Source organism: Gopherus flavomarginatus, chromosome 11, assembly GCF_025201925.1.
Source record: "Gopherus flavomarginatus isolate rGopFla2 chromosome 11, rGopFla2.mat.asm, whole genome shotgun sequence".
NCBI classification, from domain to species: domain Eukaryota; kingdom Metazoa; phylum Chordata; order Testudines; family Testudinidae; genus Gopherus; species Gopherus flavomarginatus.
Genome location: NC_066627.1, coordinates 21,999,301 through 22,017,290, shown reverse-complemented (window position 1 = coordinate 22,017,290; position 17,990 = coordinate 21,999,301). Strand labels below are relative to the sequence as shown.

The 17,990-nt window shown below is 40.8% G+C and overlaps 1 protein-coding gene across 4 annotated transcripts in view; it reads right to left on the bottom strand.

Annotated features, from left to right (window-relative positions):
- Window positions 1-17,990, bottom strand: part of RALGAPB (Ral GTPase activating protein non-catalytic subunit beta) — a 123,422-nt gene that overhangs the window by 65,930 nt on the left and 39,502 nt on the right. For 2 of the 4 annotated variants that reach the window (XM_050918582.1, XM_050918583.1), the window contains exons 10-12: window positions 10,192-10,227; window positions 8,061-8,262; window positions 5,233-5,400 (exon numbers count right to left, since the gene is read on the bottom strand). In XM_050918582.1, coding sequence (XP_050774539.1) covers window positions 5,233-5,400; window positions 8,061-8,262; window positions 10,192-10,227 — 406 coding nt within the window. The remainder of the gene's footprint in view (window positions 1-5,232; window positions 5,401-8,060; window positions 8,263-10,191; window positions 10,228-17,990) is intronic. The other 2 variants (XM_050918584.1, XM_050918585.1) reach the window with 1 other exon arrangement.

Genomic DNA, 17,990 nt, shown 5'->3' with positions numbered 1-17,990 from the left:
TCTGGGGTTCCGGCTGCTGCCCTATTGCCAGCTGGGATACCAGCCATCGGCCCCACTCAGCACCTGCTGCTGGCCTGGGGACCTCCAAGGAACCCCAGGCTGGCAGTGGGCTGAGCAGGCCAGCTGAACCACTCAGCCTGCTGTGAGCCTGGGATTCCATTCACTCAGCCGGCAGCGGGCTGAGTGGGCTGGTGGCGGGCTGAGCAGGGCCGATGGGGGGTTGAGTGGCTCAGTCTGCTGCCAGTCTGGGGTGCCAGCAGCACTCAGCCTACTGCTACTCCAGGGTTCCGGCTGCCGGCCCCTTGCCAGTCAGGAGCTCAGCCGCCCGCCCCACTCTGCCTCCTGCCAGCCTGGGTGAGCAGAATCCCAGGCTAGTAGCGGGCTGAGGGGGGATTGGCGGCCGGGATCCTGGCTGGCAGGAGTTGGTGGTCAGAACCCCAGACCAGCAGCGGGCTGAGCAGGGCCTGGGATCCTTGTCTAGGATTCCAGCCACCAGCCCGCTGCCGGTTTGGGGTTTCATTTACTCAGCTGGCAGTGGCCTGAGCAGGACCGGTGGCCAAGAACTCAGATAATAACAATAGTTTATTTATATAATATAGACATAGAGAGAAACCTTCTACAAACATTAAAATGTATTACTGGCAGGAGAAACCTTAAATTACAGTGAACTTGGCACACCACTTCTGAAAGGTTGCCGACCCGACCCCTGGTATAGAGTGACCATATGTTGTACTAAGATTCTCCTGCTTTTTTTTTTCCCTGTGAGTCAGTATAACTTTTGCCAGCCCAGAAGTTGGGCAGCCAATGTTTTACATTTTCACAATGTTTTCTCCAACTTTCATAATGTAAATACATAGTTAATATGAGTTAAAAAGGCCAGGGACACTTGTTTGTGAAGAATCTGTACAACAGATCATGCCCATAGACGATCCAGAAAAGAAATTTGAGGTTGAATTTTTTAATGTTGTGATGGATAAAGCAGTATCTGCTGTTGATGAAAGGTTTAATACCTTGCAAGTACACCATGAACAGTTTGCATTTTTGTATGACATAACTAAATTCAACGAAATAGGAAAACAAGAGCAACTAATGACAAAGTGCAAGAACCTAGAGAGCCTCCTGAAGCACGGTGATAGTTTTGATTTAAATGGACTTGAACTGTATGAAGAATTGAGTACACTGTCATGAATGTTGCCACATGCAAAATCGGTGATGGACATTGTACAGTTTATTCATACCCGCAAACTTGTTGACATATATCCTAATGTGTACATTGCCACTCGTATTCTACTGACAATTCCTTTAACAGTAGCGTCAGGAGAATGGAGTTTCTCAAAACTAAAGCTCATTAAAAACTATCTCCGCTCTACAATGAGTCAGGAACGCTTAACTGGTCTTGCTATTCTTGCAATCGAACAAGACACGGACTTTGTCTTTGTCATACGATGACATTATTACTGATTTTGCAGCCAAAAAAGCCAGAAAGATTGCTTTTTAATTAAAAACAAATCTTTGTTTCAATATCTCTTCATATAAATTTCCAATAAAATTTTGATAAATTAAAAAAAATTTGCATCATTCTGTCATCAGAATTTTTTCTATAGTGCTAGTCCATCAGCATTACAGTGTGCTTAATTAAGTTAAACTGGTTTTAATAACGTGAATGTGGCAAGTTTTCCAATACTGTAAGCTTATGTTTGTGTTGCTAAGCGCAGATCAGGCACAGGGGCACCACTTTAATAATCTCGCCTAGGGCACCATAAATCCTAAGGCCGGCCCAGCTCACAGACTCTGGTCCTGGCCACACATGACCAGCCTGAGTGGCCTCCCTCCAAGCAGGAGAGTGAGGGACCATTACACTCTCCTACAGGAACTATGAAGAAACTCAACTGAACAGTGTGAGGCAGCAGCTTTATGATGACATGTGATGACAAAATTCTTCAAGCATTTCTTGGTATGCAGGAGTGCTTTTCCTGCAAGGTATGAGATTAACTTGTCCTTCATGTAGTATGAGGCAGTAGCTTCTTTGCTGTCACACTGGACATGTTTGTGGAGTCAATGACTTTGTACTGGACAGGTGCAATGCCATGAAGTCTCTTCTTTCTGGTAATATTTTTAATTGATTCCTCTGCATACATGTCAAAACATGAGGTGGACTTTGTCATAGGTCCAGTATTTTCTCTCTAGCTTCATAATGAAGTGTTCAGCCAAACCGTGGCAGGTGTTAAGAGTTTCTGCTTTGTCAAGAGCTTGTATCTCAGCCATACCATGTATGACTGCTACACTGAAAGGCCTCTGCTAGCATAAGGTACTGGTCACATTACCAGTAGTTGTTAGCTTAGGAAGACTATGCAAGATGTGCATTATTTTGCTTTTCACCTGGCACATATATTGCGTTCCATCAGATTCTAACACTAATTGTGGTACCACAGAGAACTTACACTTTCCCAAAGTCTCACACATATCAACATCACACAGATCTAGACACAACCAGGAGACTGGCAAAATAATGACCTGTCTGTGGTTAGCTCTGAAATAGTCCCTGCCACCTTCACTCTGATTTTCTTCTTCGCATTCAAACACAACTTTAGTCTGTTTTTCTTGATTGTAGCCCACGATAATTCTTTGGGTTTTGAAGGCTTCATACAAGTCATGACCCAAAGTATCTATTCAACTGACATCTTTAGCTGTCTCATCAGTGAAGACTGCTCTCATCAAAATATTAATGAGCTCCTGTCTGTCATATGTGAATGGGTTGCCAGTCCGAGCAAGCTCAACTGTAGCTTTAAAATTGCCCCTTTCTGGCAATTGACAGCATCTTACGAGTCTAACTGGTGCATGGTTATTTTCGGGGAAGGCACCCCAACCCCAGATTTTGGAATGAAACAGTAAGTGATGTAGTTCTGAGGTTGCCAGGAAAAACTGGGAAAGGGCATTTGGAAACTGTGTTATGCCCACAACTCCCCTTTCCTCCCAAAAAACTTTTAATGCTCTGTTTTCCACATTTCCACATTTTATGGCTTTGCCAGAACCAAGCACACAGAAGGGAGCTAGTGATCTTTTAACAACCCAATTTCCTTTTCAAAATTCCTCCCCATTGTCAGGGTCAGAATTTTCTACACCTCTTATTTCAGCGAAGCCCCAGGCAACCATTGCAGAATAGCTGACAAAAAAAAAATTTCAGTCTTCCAGTGCTGCAAGGTGCAAATTCCAATTAGTAGTCCTGACAGATCAAATAAAGGGTAGCAAAGACTCAATCATGTTCATATATTGCTACACTATCTCAAAAGTTGGCTGATTTGCCGATTCAACCTCACTGAATTGCTTGATCCATTCTGCAGTATTGCAGCTCCCCATCATGTGGCAATAGGTCATTAAGAGCAGAATGTACACTGGATGTGTGGAACCCGCCTTGCAAGTCCTGTGCCCCTTGAAAAGGGCTTCAAACACATTCATCTGTTTTTCAAAGATGACATCTAGGTATCACTTTTAAAGGGCAACAAGTTTTCAGGTGTGTGCTTCTATACAACAAAAGAAGCAGGTGTTCTTTTTGCAATGCATGCCCTGGGACCTAATATAAGGTGAGACTTGCCAACAGCTGGCAGTTGTCCCAGCATCTTCAACTTTTTCTTGATGTACTCTCTCTCCAACCTTACCAAATTCAGTTTATGAGTGCACTTCTTATAGTGAGGTGCCCACTGAGCTTAACCAACTGCCCTACTGTGGTATTTTCCAAAGATTTAGCTACTAGTCAGTACTCTGTATCCCCATTGATGCCTGAAAATTATCAAGACTAAAAGTAAAAAACAAGGATTTTGTAATAAGTTCTTTTGATTATAATTCATTGTGTTATGTAATGTATGTTGCATAACTATGTGCATACCAATTATAGATGGATTCAAGTAATTTCTGGCTGGATGCAGACATCTTAACCAGAGTCTCATTACAACTCTTTTGGTATAATAAAGCAAGCTGATAATCAATACGATCAAATCACTTTTTTGGCCTATGATGGCAAATCAGCGTGAAGTGCTCCTTCCATTTATTATAGTCATCTGTAACATTCAAAAAATTAATCAGGGATCATGTTCTGAGCATTGCCTGATAACAATGCCTTGTTAATTGATGGCCACAATTTAACATTGTGAAGAGTGCATGTCTGACATGTCTGTGTTAAAGAATAATTTTTAAAAGTTGATTTTTAAACATGTTCTTGAACACATATCTACATAATTGTTCTAGGTTTGTCACGTTCAGTAGCATTGTGTTAGTAGGAGAAAGGGCTTTCGAATGATACCCAACTCGACCTATTTCCAACAACACTGAATTAGCAAAATGTCAACCAATCATAGCACCTGGAGCTGGGGGGAGGAGCAGCTTCTTCCCCCCACGAAGATATTATGACTCTGATCGAAATTATGATTCAGTAGATTTTTATCAATCAAAATGACAACTCCCTTACTTTTCTATCATTAAACTTGCCCACAGAATTAAACACGCTCCCAAGCAGAGGTCTGCTGGATTCTCATGGGCACCCCAGAGACAAGAACATTATATTCTTTGGAAAGGCAACATGCTATTATTGGGTCAAAACCCCAATAACAATTAGTTAAAGCTAGGCTGGGAGGGATTTGATTTTTAATTGGTAAGTGTCGATTTCACTGTGCACACACACACAGCTAATAAATATTTCCAGCAATATTAATCAAAATGTTCAGCTAGGAAAAGAAAGAAAAATACTATTTGGGAACTTATTAAAGTTGATTTAAGGATATTTACTTTGTATATTTTGACATGTGACGTTGGCAATTTGGGTTTTAACTTTTATAAAGCTTGAACATTTGAATCTCAACATATAGAATTAAATAATTATTGCCTGACTCCCTTACTGGCTGAGCTGCCCGTAATTTCCCAGAAATGCGAAAACTTAAATAATTAAAAATAAAAAATGCTTTAAAATAAATATCGATACTATCCATTAAAATTATATACATAAAAAAAAAAATCAAATCCACCAAGCCTTGTTAAAGGTAAGGAAATGCAAGAGCCTGTATGCACTATGATTATCATTATAAAGCCAGAGTTATTACCAAGCACTAATGTTGCTGTTTAACATATATTTACTGGGTCACTGACCCTCAGGGTACAGTTTAGAATGCACTAATGAAAACTATTCACAAGTAACATGTCACAATTTTTCTTTTAACATCTACATGAAAAAGAGTATTTTACCTGTCAGGTAAAATCGTTTCAAGGGCAGAAATGAAGTAAGGAACCACAACATCAATCCCTTTCAGGTCGCAGCAGAACAACGGAGGAGAGTTTAGAATAATGCTGGCCAGCACTGGGTGGCAAATGAAATCTGCTATCTGCAAACCCTGAATTAAAAGCATGTAAAATCTGAAAGAGAAAGAAAGAAAGAAAAAGAGAGAGAGAGTCAGGATTAAATGGTTTATACAAAAAGAGCCTTTGCATTAGCAGCTAGACTGGTCATTAGTCAATAACTATTTTTAACCTTTTAAATTAAAATACAGACCAAAATGTTTCATTAACCAGGAGCCTACAGTTATGCTCCTGAATCCATATGCACCTAAGGGTGGCATTTTTAAATGCTCCTAAATGACTTCGGAGCACATATTCCATTGACTTCAGATTGCAAACCCTGATGGAGTAAGATAGCCAGATCGAAGTGTTGCAGCTTTGATCTGTGGGAAGTTCATACCTGGAAGGTGATGTTGGTCACAAATATAGCACAGATTAGAGTCTTACCAATTTTGTTTGAATTTGTGTTGTTCACACAGTAAGGATGCTAACAAGAACCAGGTCTAGTCTTTTTCAGCACAGGTAAATATTGTAAGTGTGAAATTTTTTAGTAGAATTTCAGATTTTTACATATTTGTTTCTACTAACGTTTAGGAAACTAAAGAAAAAAGTATAAAGCATTCAATTTAGCAATATAAAGTGAAAAGTAAAGAACAAGTAACATGCAAATAAAACTCTAAGTATAAAAAAAAATCTAATTTGGTTTAAATGACTACTTTTATCCAGCCTGCCATACTTTCTACTGAGTCCTCATGCATAGGTTTTGGGGTTTTGCCATTCCTGCTTTAAAAAAATATTTCCCTCCCACCTGTTGGTTGCGTGAATCTTCCACAGAATACAAAATGTACAATGCTCACTTTATACTGTTTTTGATTACAAATATTTGCACTATAAAAATGATAAAAGAAATAGTATTTTTCAATTCACTTCACATAAGTACCGTAGCGCTATCTTTTTATCATGAAAGTGCAACTTACAAACGTAGATTTTTTTTTGGTACATAACTGCACTCAAAAACAAAAAAAGTAAAACTTGAAAGCCTACAAGTCCACTCAGTCCCACTTCTTTGCTAAGACAAACAAGTTTATTTACATTTACGGGAGATAGTGTCGCCCGCTTCTTATTTACAATGTCACTTGAAAGTGAGAACAGGCATAGCAAGATATTTATGTGCTAGATAAGCTAAACGTTTGTATGTCCCTTCATGCTTTGGGCACCATTCCAGAGGACATGCTTCCATGCCGATGCTTATTAAAAAAAATAATAATTACATTTGTGACCGAACTCCTTGTGGGAGAATAGTATGTCTCCTGCTCAGTTTTACCCGCATCCTGCCATATATTACGTGTTATGGCAGTCTCAGATAATGACCCAGCACGTTTGATTTCAGAACACTTTCACTCTAGATTTGACAAAAACGCAAAGAAGTTACCAGTGTGAAATTTCTATAGATAGCTACAGCACTCCACCCAAGGTTTAAAGACTCTGAAGCGCGTTCCACAATCTGAGAGGGACAAGGTGTGGAGCATACTTTCAGGAGTCTTAAAACAGTAACACTCTGATGCAGAAACTAAGAACCCGAACCAAACCAAAATCAACTTTCTGCTTTTTTCATTATCTGAGTTAGATGCCAAAAATGAGTATGTGTTGGTCCACACTGCTTTGGATTGTTAGTGAGCAGAAGCAGTCATCAGCATGGATGCATGTCCTCTGGAATGGTGACTGATGCATAAAAGAATATATTAATCTTTAGAGCATCTGGCATGTAAATAGTTTGTGACACAGGCTACAACAGTGTCATGTGAATGCCTGTTCTCAGTTTCAGGTGACACTGTAAACAAGAAGCAGGCAGCATTATCTCCTGCAAATGTAAACAAATTGGTTTGTTTGAGCGATTGGCCGAACAGGAAGTAGGACTAAGTGGATTTGTAGGCTCTAAAGTTTTACATTGGTTTATTTTTGAATGCGGGTTTTTTTTTTGCTTTTTGTTTTTAAACACATAATTCTACATTTGTAAGTTCAACTTTCATGATAAAGAGATTGTACTACAATACTTGTATTAGGTGAACTGAAAAATATTTCTTCTGTTTTTTACAGCGCAAATATTTGTAATCAAAACTAAATATAAAGTGAGCATTGTACACTTGGCATTCTGTGTTGTAATTGAAATATATTTGAAAAATGTAGAAAACATCCTAAAATATTTAAATAAATGGAATTCTATTATTGTTTAACAATGCAATTAATTGCATCATTAATTGCTTGACAGCCCTAATCATAATGGTTCTGGAAGAGAACATCTCATGATATTTCCATATTCAAATTTAAGCCTACGTGGCTTCATTTTTGTAAAACTGGAGACCATATAGGAACATCTTTCAATGTCTAATACACAAACATGCCTTGTGTCTGTGTAGTAAAAAAAAAAAATTCAGTCTTACAGTGGATAAGAGAAGAGAAAAGACCATCACGGAAGAGCCAAAGAAGACCATCAAACGGAAGGGACATATTCTGCATCCTCAAGAAAACCCTGATATAACTGAGGTCATGAGAGGGGGCAAGAAATCTCCCCTTGATTAAACAGAGGTTCCTAGATGCAGCATCTTTAAAGACCTGAACAATTATCTACTGATTGGCATTACAAGATTCAGGAGCAAACTGGATGCTGTTTACTCAAAATAAGTTAGATTTTCACCACAAAATTACAGCAAGAAAGCAACTGGAAGATGCTTTAGTACCGGGATAAGTAAGCTGGCAGTATATCCTCCCCAGTCTTCTTGCTACAAAATATCCTACATAGCGTTCCACATGCCTCTGCTCTTCCTGCTTCATAGTTATCAGGAAAGTCACTTGAATCAAATGTGGAATTGGAAGTCATGGTGTCTGTGGACATTTGAGATCCTTTCCGACGAAACTCCATGCTAGCTTGGGTTGCTATAGCTGGAAAGAGAAAAAGTAAGAGTTTTCATTGTATGTTGACAAACACAAGACAGGCTCATGGGATCCAGGACACAAAGATCACGTCAAATTTAGGGATTATGATGAAGCTGCTAGTTCACTGTATTTGAATCACTGCCTCTGTTTAAAAAGCTATTTCAGGGTATTTGATTTCTTCCCTAACACAGGAGTGATTAATTCTTCAGACTCTATGTATAAGTATATTCACTCTCAGCATTGTGTACTGAAGAAGAGTACACGTATGCTGAGTATGTGCGCATCGGTCCAATTCCCTGAGTTGTGCGCAAACAAAAAGATCCACCATACCCCTCATCTCACTTCCTGCCTCCTCTTCCCCTTTAGAAAAGTAGACATTCTAATTTCCCTTTCCATCTCCTAAGCTATCTTGCCACTATCTGAAGTTATTCCATTCCCCTTCCACCCCCCAAAAAAGCAGATGACTACTTTTATGCTTCCTGACTCAGATTTTTTTGGCTGACTCTTGAGCACACAGCTACTCTGGCCCAGCTTATCCCTCTGGCCTCTACTGTTGAAGTAAGTCCCCTGCCTATTTCCAGAAGTCAGGAGAGAGGACAGGACCCACGTCAGAGTGAAAGGCATGGCTGTGAGAGAGGTGGGACATGTCTGAATGTGTTGAAAGTTGCTGTTATAAACTGGTCCCTCCATCACACAGTGCCCATAATTGCCATGGGAATCTTTGAAGTTAGCCAGTACTGGGTGTCAGCTACCAGGAAACTGGAAAGTTGTCTAATGGCTACTTCACAGTATTAATGAAAGTTTTTAAATACACTCTTCAACATAATCTGCAAACATTTCTAAAATACCAAAATGGCTTTGGGTGGCCCCATGGACCTAACTGGGGTTGGTCATTCTTTAGCACTGTTTTCTTTTCCTGCAGAATATATCTGAGAGTGATATAACAAATGTAGTTTATGAATTCCTCTTAGAGATGTCCCTAGCCCCTTCGTCAGTGCCATGTGCACAACATGGAGAAAGCTAGCCACTTTGCTTGCCCCATTATTTCTTCTGGCGAAGAAGGATGTACTGTGCATTCCCTGGGCAACAGAAGAGCCACTTCCCTGGGGGATCCCCAAAGACTGGAACAGCACATTGCTTGTGATTTTCAGGAAAGGCAATCATGTGCCAGTATTACTTAAAAAAACATAGTGGCTAGTTTGGTTCTGTGAAGGAGCACATCAGAATTCCACTAGTAACACACACAATTTAGGGCCTGGGACACTGCAGGGGGGGAAAAAAAAAAAATCAGATTTGCAAAGGGTGAGGAGTTTGAAGTTGTACTAACAGAAGTCCTGATTACGCTTTGCCAGATACAATATGTACAAATTATATGGAGGGTTAATTTTTAGAAAGTTCCTAACAAAAGTCTTTTCTCAGTTTTTCTTTTTAAAATTCTTGGTTGTAAACTAGTTGATGTTTGTTACCTTACAGATTTTTCTGGCATCAGTGACAAATAAGCACAAAATCTTTATGCATCTTCCCATGAGCCATTTGTGTCCTAAATAAGCTATCCAACAATATAGTATAGTTGGAAAAAAAACGAAACACACTACATGCACAATGCATACAAATCAAACATTAGGTCTGTATAAAAATAAGCTTTAAGTTAAAAAACAAAACAAAACATGGTTAGTGCAAAGTCCTGAAATTCATGACATGATCACAGACTATAGTACATAAAATGATGGGACTGATTCAGGCAGATTAATTTGCTTTTGCCAACAATCTTCCCCATTCAAAAAACACACACACAAAAAATTACTTGTCTTTCCCAAGTAAAAGTGCAAAAGCTACAAGAGACAATGACAATGACATTACAAATAAAAATATGAGATTATGAAAAAAGAAAAAAACATGACTGCAATTAAGGAAAAGCTACTGGTTCCTACTTACAAGATTTATAAGAAAGAAGAATTTGGATAAAAGATGCTGCAAGATAATAGAAATAAAATGGAAACAAATCAAAGGACAGCAGTAGTTATAAAATACTTTAAGATGGTGAAATTGTAATAAGTTAAGAAGCTTTCAGCTTTTTTTAAAAATAGATTAAAAGCTTTATGACATAGCAAGCTTGTTAAACACACAGGAAATTGGCATTCAGGTCCAAAATTATGGTTTTGAAAGTACCATGCAAAACAATGAACAAAGAAATCTACAAAATATTAATAATGTTTAGTTTTGTTCATATTAATGTACATTTGATCTTTAAATAAATGTATTAACCCATCTCAGCTCAAGCTGTGCTTCTCCTGAACTATGCTGTACATGAAGTATATTACAAGACTACACTAGTACAATAATCATAAGACTTGCTTACTTGGGGTGAACCCACACGGGAAAAAGTTACTTACCAGTAATGCTGCTTGCCCCAATTCTCCTCTTTCCCCAACCACAAATTCTTTATACTAAAAAGTGTTATGGCTCCAATTTCCAGGAAGCAAGACGACAAAGAATCCTTAACAAAGGCCATTATAAATGTACAAGCCTGCCCACTTCCATCTCAGTCAAGAAACTTCCAATGCAGAAATAAACAGGTAGCAGAATAATGACAAAGATTCAATACCTTAGACGCAATTCCCAAGAAAAGGTGGAAGAGAGGGAAAACTTCAAAGAATTACTAGTAAGGGAAAAAATTACTTACTTTGTAAAAACTGCTTCTCTAAATATTTTGGGACAGATCATGAGCTGAGATGCAGTCCCTCAGTTATATTCTGGAAACAAACAGCTGGGAATTCCCACAGCTGGACCCTGTCTCCTCACATCACATCCCCTAGAGTAAGGCATATGTTGGGGGCAGAGAGAAGCCAGTAAAGAGCATGGCTTGAGCAAATTCTGCCCTGCCCGAGACTTAGACTTTCTCCAGCAGGCAGGTTATAAATCCCCAGAGAATACAAAGTGGTCCCTGGAGTCCTTTAATGTGCACAAAGATTCGTCTGTGCTATCAACAAACAGTTAAGTGCCACCAAAAGAAAGGTCTTTGACCATATTCTGGACCTCCTCTGGAAATCCCGGGAGCTGAAGCAAGGAGGCCCTCCTCATAACTACTACCACAGAAATCAGAGTGGCAGTATCAGCAGCATCAAGAGAGACCTGCAGAGATGGTCTGGTGAGCAGTTAGCATTCTACAATTGCTCTCTATGTTCTGCTCGTAGATGCTCAATAAAGGAGTTCAGCTTGGTATGATTTGTATGGTTGTACTTTGCCATCAATGCCTAGAAGTTGGTGATTCTGAATTGTAGAGCAGCTGATGAGTATGACTGTCTATCAAACAGGTCAAGGTGCTTATGATCTTTATATAGGGCACAGATTTAGTGTGGTGCTGCTTTCCATGTTTATTAACTGCCTCGACCACCAAGGAGTTAGATAAGGTATGAGAAAATAATAATTCTGAGTCCTTAGAATGAACATAATATTTCTTATCTGCTCTTTTGCATATGGGCAGAATTGTGGCTCGGGTGTCAGATAATGGAGCCCTCCTGAACCCTGCAAAGGTTAACAGGCAGGGTAACTCAGGCAGATGAAGCTGTATGAAAGATGTCAAGCAGCTTATGATGTGATTCTTTAACATCCTCAAGAGGGCTCTGTATATCAAGAATCCACAACTCTCTTGATAAAGGTCTTGAAACTGCTCAAAATCAGCAGCCAGAGATGGTAGAGGCTGCATAACCGCTTCATCCAAGGATGAAGAAGAGGAGTTGTTGGCTGACAGAGAGACCTCTTTATCAGCCATAGCTTCCTGTTCCTCAGTGGTTTCTTCCTGAGGTTCTGGTCTCCTAGAGAGGAAGGGTGATGATGTCTCTCTCCATCAGGTGGTGTTCAAGGTGCTAAAGAATTGCTGGCAATACTGGGACCCCCGGTGGCCTCAGTATGGCCAAGGGGGTGACGCATGTAGCATGGGTGGAGGCATCCATTGGTATGAGTGCTCATACCAACAAGATGGTGGTTGTGGACATTTCTCACAAGCGAGATCCATTTCCTCAGAGACTCTGAAAAAAAGCCTCTCTGGGGATGGAGAAGAGAGCCTTGTACAGTATTTGAGAAACCAAGGTATGGTCTTCATCAAAATCTTCCTCTTCCAAATCATTGTGGAGCACTGGAAGAAACATGAGATAAAACTGTCTGTACTGGACAAGTGTGTGGGGATCAGAGGTCTTTGGTACCGAGACCAGATCATAGCTGAGCAATGGCGAGCCAGGTGTCTCAGACACAGCAAGGTCTTAGGGAAAACTAAACTCCTGTGACACAGAGTGTCGTAGATACAGTGTTCAAAGCTTGAGTCAAATTGATAGTGGCTGAGGGATTTGACAGTACTGAGTCTCAAATACTCCAAGGGGAGTCCAGATGGGGCCTGAGTGAACATCTTCAGTATCGAGTGAGCAGAGACACCTGATGGCTTATTGGAGCCTGATAAGCTTAAAGACTTAAAACTAACAGTGCCCTGGAACCTGCAGAACAAGCAACCTCATAGGTATTGGGTAGGAGACTGACAAGTGCCAAAGTGGCTGGAGTCATCAGCAACTGTGACTTCTCTGAGGCAGATTCCCTACCTGGAGAACTCGATGCATGGTCTTCAAATAACTCAGGAGAAGAATCTTGGTTCATCCTCTTAGTTGGCCTCAGGGACTGAGGCTCAGAGGCAGCCGACTTATTCTGAGACTGACATACTGGAAGGATGAGTCCCGCTTGCATGGATCAGAGGCTGGGCACGGCATACTCCCCATCATATGTAGTTGAAGTTTGATCTCCCTATTTTTTCTGGCTCTAGATTTTAATTCCACACAGAAGCTGCACTTTAGGAAACATGAGATTCCCCGAGGCAACGGATGCTCTGAGTGTCTTTCACTGTCTACACTGCAATTTTATAGCCACGTAACCCAACCCTGCTGACCTGGGCTCTGAGACTTAGTGTCGTAGGTTTATCATCATAGTGTAGACATATTACAAGAGGCAATCAAATCTCTGTCATTTAACTGGACCCAAGGAATATCATCCCACATGCGCTAAAAGAAATTTAGTCTTAAAAGATAAATTGTCAAGAGGGCTGGGTTAACATCATTACATTTTACTTGACACATTGTCTGGAGAACTCAGCAGAGCAAAGCTCTATTAAGAAAATAGACTCAGCCATGACTGTAGCACTCAGGGGATATCCTTTCAAGGTTTCCCAAATGCCCAAGAAAAACTCCTTAACAGCTGACATTACACAACTGAGGGGAAGCATTTGTTCTAAAGCAGCCAGGATAGCAAGCCGACCAATTACTGAGATCCAATGCATCACCCATCTGGAGTTTCCAAACTGCACAGCTGAAGGTATCTGCTGCCCAGCATGTTGCATAAAAAGTCATACAGAATTCCTCACTGAATTTAAAATTATTGAAGCAGTTACAGCATACAGAGGAGAAATTAATATATATTGATGATCAAGTAAATTAGCCACCAGCAGCTATGCTATGCCGACAGAAAGACGAACTGGACATCAGACAGACTAATGAAGGAACAGTCCCTGGAGTGGGGACCTGCCATGTGATCTAATTCTAGACAATGAGACAAACAAAAAACTGACTGACTGTCTCCACAAAGTAAGTGCCTGATTCTGGAACAGATCACTTCTCCTTTACTCCAAGACTTCATAAAAGGAAGGTAAGTCTTTTGGATGCATATTATGAAGCAGTAGATCTTATTATCCATCTCTTATCAGAGATGGAAATTTCTAGCCAGCTGGAATGCAACTCAGTCCATTGAATTCCTGCACTAACTGACATAGGACCCCCAAAGCACAAGACTCTTGGCTAGCCAGCAGACAAGTTGCTGCTTCCGAGTCAGAATGCAAGAGATCATGTTGAAAGATAGGCCTGAGAATGCAGTGTGGCAAAAGATCCTCCAGATGTACTCAGAATTATACAGAAGTTACCCTGAAGTGGAGTCTCATTAATAGTCTTTGCTTGAAGGAAGATATGCCACACATACCTCAAAGCAGAAGCAGACAAGAATGGACTGCCTGAAAATAACTTGAGATGTTGCAGGCTATACTCAGCTGTGCAAGGGACATCACTGTAAGTTTTCCCAATGATAGTGAAGATTAATCTGAACTGGCCGAAAAGGGGCAGTGATTGCATTCATTGTGAATGAAGGTCCAAAATCAGACATACAGAGCCCTTGAAAACAGAAAAGGTTCATTACATTTGGGTTTACCTTGCCAGCTGCTGTGGTGGCTAGTAATCTGTCATTCAAACAAAGACTGCAGAGAGGTGTCAGCTCAAGGAGGAGTTTGGAGGCTGGCTGCCTAAACAAGCAGAAAAAAGTCATGCCATGTTGAAGGAGCCAGATGATCTGTAGGAACAGCTCATGTTTGCCAAAGGAGGCGGGCTGACCCTAAATTCCCCTTTGGTCATGAGAAGGTTAGGCGGAAGGGACAGTTTTCCTGCTAGATCCTAAGAAGATTCTCCCCCATTTGACCAAAGATACTTTTAGCTGTGATCCAGCTGTGGAATCTGTAGGAAAGGCTATTTGCTTGCTGTCCAACCCTCCCCCTCCCTTTTTCTCCCAAACAGCCACATTTTTCTCATTCTTGCCTTCCCTATGGAACGAGAGAGTCTTAGAGAAAAAAATTAAAGCGGAGTCATGAGGTATGGAGTTCTAGGACAAGGAGACAAAGAACTGAGGAGAATGTTTATGGGTTGGCTCCTTTATACTGGCTATGACTGACAGCTCTTTGCCTCCTTGCTTCATGGAAGACCGAGCCTTAAAGACCATCACAAGGAATCTACTGTAGGATGGGAGTAGTGGTGATGTGTGACACAAAATTTAATAAAAGGATCCTTTTGAAATTGCCCATGTTCTCCAGGGAGTAGAATGTCAGAATGCACCTTGTTCGTATGGCAGAACATACCATGTTGCTCTCTGGCAGCAGCCTCTCTGCTCGGGTACACAGACTCATAGCAGCAGCAGTGTGGATCTTGCTGCACTGGTGGAAGCTCAAGCTAGCCACCCAAGCTTGGACTCAAAAGGTCAGGGAGGATAGTGATCTGAGCTTGGGTGGCAAGCCCAAGCCTCTGCTGGTACAACATCCACACTGCTATTTTTAGTGCACTAGCTCAAGCCCTGCTAGTGGAAATTTGTCTGCCCAGGTTGGGATGCTCTCTCAGCCTTAGCTAGACAGCATTTTATTTATATGGGGCCTGGCACATGCTGAAGCATTCTGGGTGTCTCACACAATACAAATAAGGTAAGTATCGAATTCTGGGAAACAAGAAGGTCTTCAGGATCCTTTCAACAGGGAAAGTTGCAAGTGTGACCATCTGAAGGATTAAGTACAATTTTAATGCTACTAGTGGTAATTTTCCCCCCTCTATTCTGATTACTTCAAATTCCCTCTATTCCAAATTCCCTCTATTCCATTCCACAAAAGTAGGTGTAAGTCCTTCAACCATCAGATGGAGACAGAAGCATAGCTCTGTCGTGTTACTCATCTATATGATGAAGATGCCTGGCTAACACTGTGCAACTAAGAGACCTCCTGAGCACTAACAGTGTTATAAAATAAGTTTAAAAAAAACTTAACATTTCTGCACTGATGTCATAACAGGCATGAATTACAACCGATGTAGTTATTTAAGTGCTAGTTTATGCGCAGACAAGTCATAAGCATACGAGCCATTGTGATGAACTGAAAGCCAAAGGCCCCGAACGATCAATACTGACCCACAATGAAGAAAAGAGGGATTTCAGCAAGATGGATTCTTGTACAGGCAAGTAGTTTGTAGGTGGCCAGTACAAAGCAAACTACCTGGACTGCCTGGCTGAGTCATGGAGCTCGAGTCTTCATTCAGCAGGGCAGCAAGTGGAGAAGGGATGTTTTACTGACTTCAAGTTCAATACAGAACAGGTCAGAATCGAAATGCCTCGACATACCAAAGAGTATGTTCTGAATCTGTTTTGTACTAGAGCTTGAATCTTTACCAGATGACTCAATTTCCTGAATTGCATTCCTTTTTATATGAAGATGAGGAAGAAAGCTACCTCACCAGGCATAGAGACAAACTCAAGTAAGAAGCCATGAGGCACAGTGACTAGCAGTCAGTTCACATGAAGGCAAATCACTAGAGCCTCCTAAGAGGCTGGCTGCTGTGGACCTAAGTCCATTTGCATGCAGGAGCTGCCAGGGCTAGACTAGTCACTCTCGCCCTGAAGAAAGATGGATCAAGCAACCTATAACACAGAAAAGAAAAGGAACTGTATTTTCCCTAGTCTACAGGGCTTGGGAGACTCAAAATCAAAAGGGCTGACCCTGAAAAGGATTTTTATTTTCTGGGAGCGTTACATTAGCTTTCTCCTTAACGGATATCACGACGTAAATAAAACTGTCCCCAAGAAGGCACTCCTCCTTGTGGGAATGGGAGAAATGCACAAGTAGTGAAATCAAGGAATTGCACGGACTGAGTCTGACTTCCAAATTCAGGAGGTTTCTGATCACAAACCAAACCTCTACCTTCCAAGCCACTGAGAGAAAGAGGGACACACTAGAAATAGAACACTATTTTCTATCTATCTGGGTCTTCATCAGCTGGCCCATCATCACTGTATTCTAAGTGCCTTCCTGCGGGGCAGTTCTTGCTCACGGAATCAGCAATACATTTTAGGCAAAGGTTGGCCTCTTCCTGTAGGGCTCTGGAGAGCATAAAAGAGGGACAGAATTGACTGCAAAGCACTCCATTCATGGGCAAAAAAAGACAAGGGTTAAAATTTCCTATCCAACTACAGAGACAGGTCTACCTCAGCCATCCAGAGAGCTATGTCTAACTGCTTGAGGCAGGAAATAACTGCAAAGCATCATACAGAAAGTAAAGTCCCACCACTGGGGCACAAAATATTACAAACTCTCTCTCTAATGGCATAGGACTTATATCCACTGGCTAGGCTAACACAGAGCAGCTTTGGAGAATGAAAGATTTCTTCAACCAAGTTACAATTTTTGGATGACCAGGTGTTTTAGTTAAAACCCCAAACTATTCCTTGGTCCCTCTCTTGGTCTCTGACATTTACTGGTACATAAAAGTAATTTGTGTGTAAGAACTACTTATAAAAACCCACGCAGCAAGAACATCTGTAAGGAAGTGAGTGGAGTAAACATACAGCTCAGATGTTGTGCACACTGGAAAAACAATGCACATTTTATTCAAAAATTGCTCAGACTATATTTATATCTACACTCTGTTCTAAGAGATCACCTGTAAACTTCTAAAATAGTCCAACTTTAAAATAGTCCAACAAATAGACCAAGAGGTAAATTCAATGTTTAAAGTGGTATGAAACTCCTGTTATTAAAAAGGGAATGGTATTTGTTCACTCACCTGCGCATGCAGGTGTGAATTTACTCTTAAATTGTTCAGTTTTCCTAAGCCATCTCCCTCTCCCTCTCCCTCTCCCTCTCCTTCAGACAAAATGAGAACATATATTTCCTACTGAAGTCAAGGGACTCTGCAGATGGACCTCTGAAAATCAGGCCTTATATGCCTGACATACGTATTTAGAATGGACACTGCAAAACTCACTGAATAATGATATCATATCAGCTTAACACATCTAAAAACGTATTTTCTGGCAGGACATGCATGGAAGCTAGCCAGCATAATGGCTATTGAGTGACACCTCTAAACCTAAACTTGCTAATACAAACCTCTCCTACCCAGTAA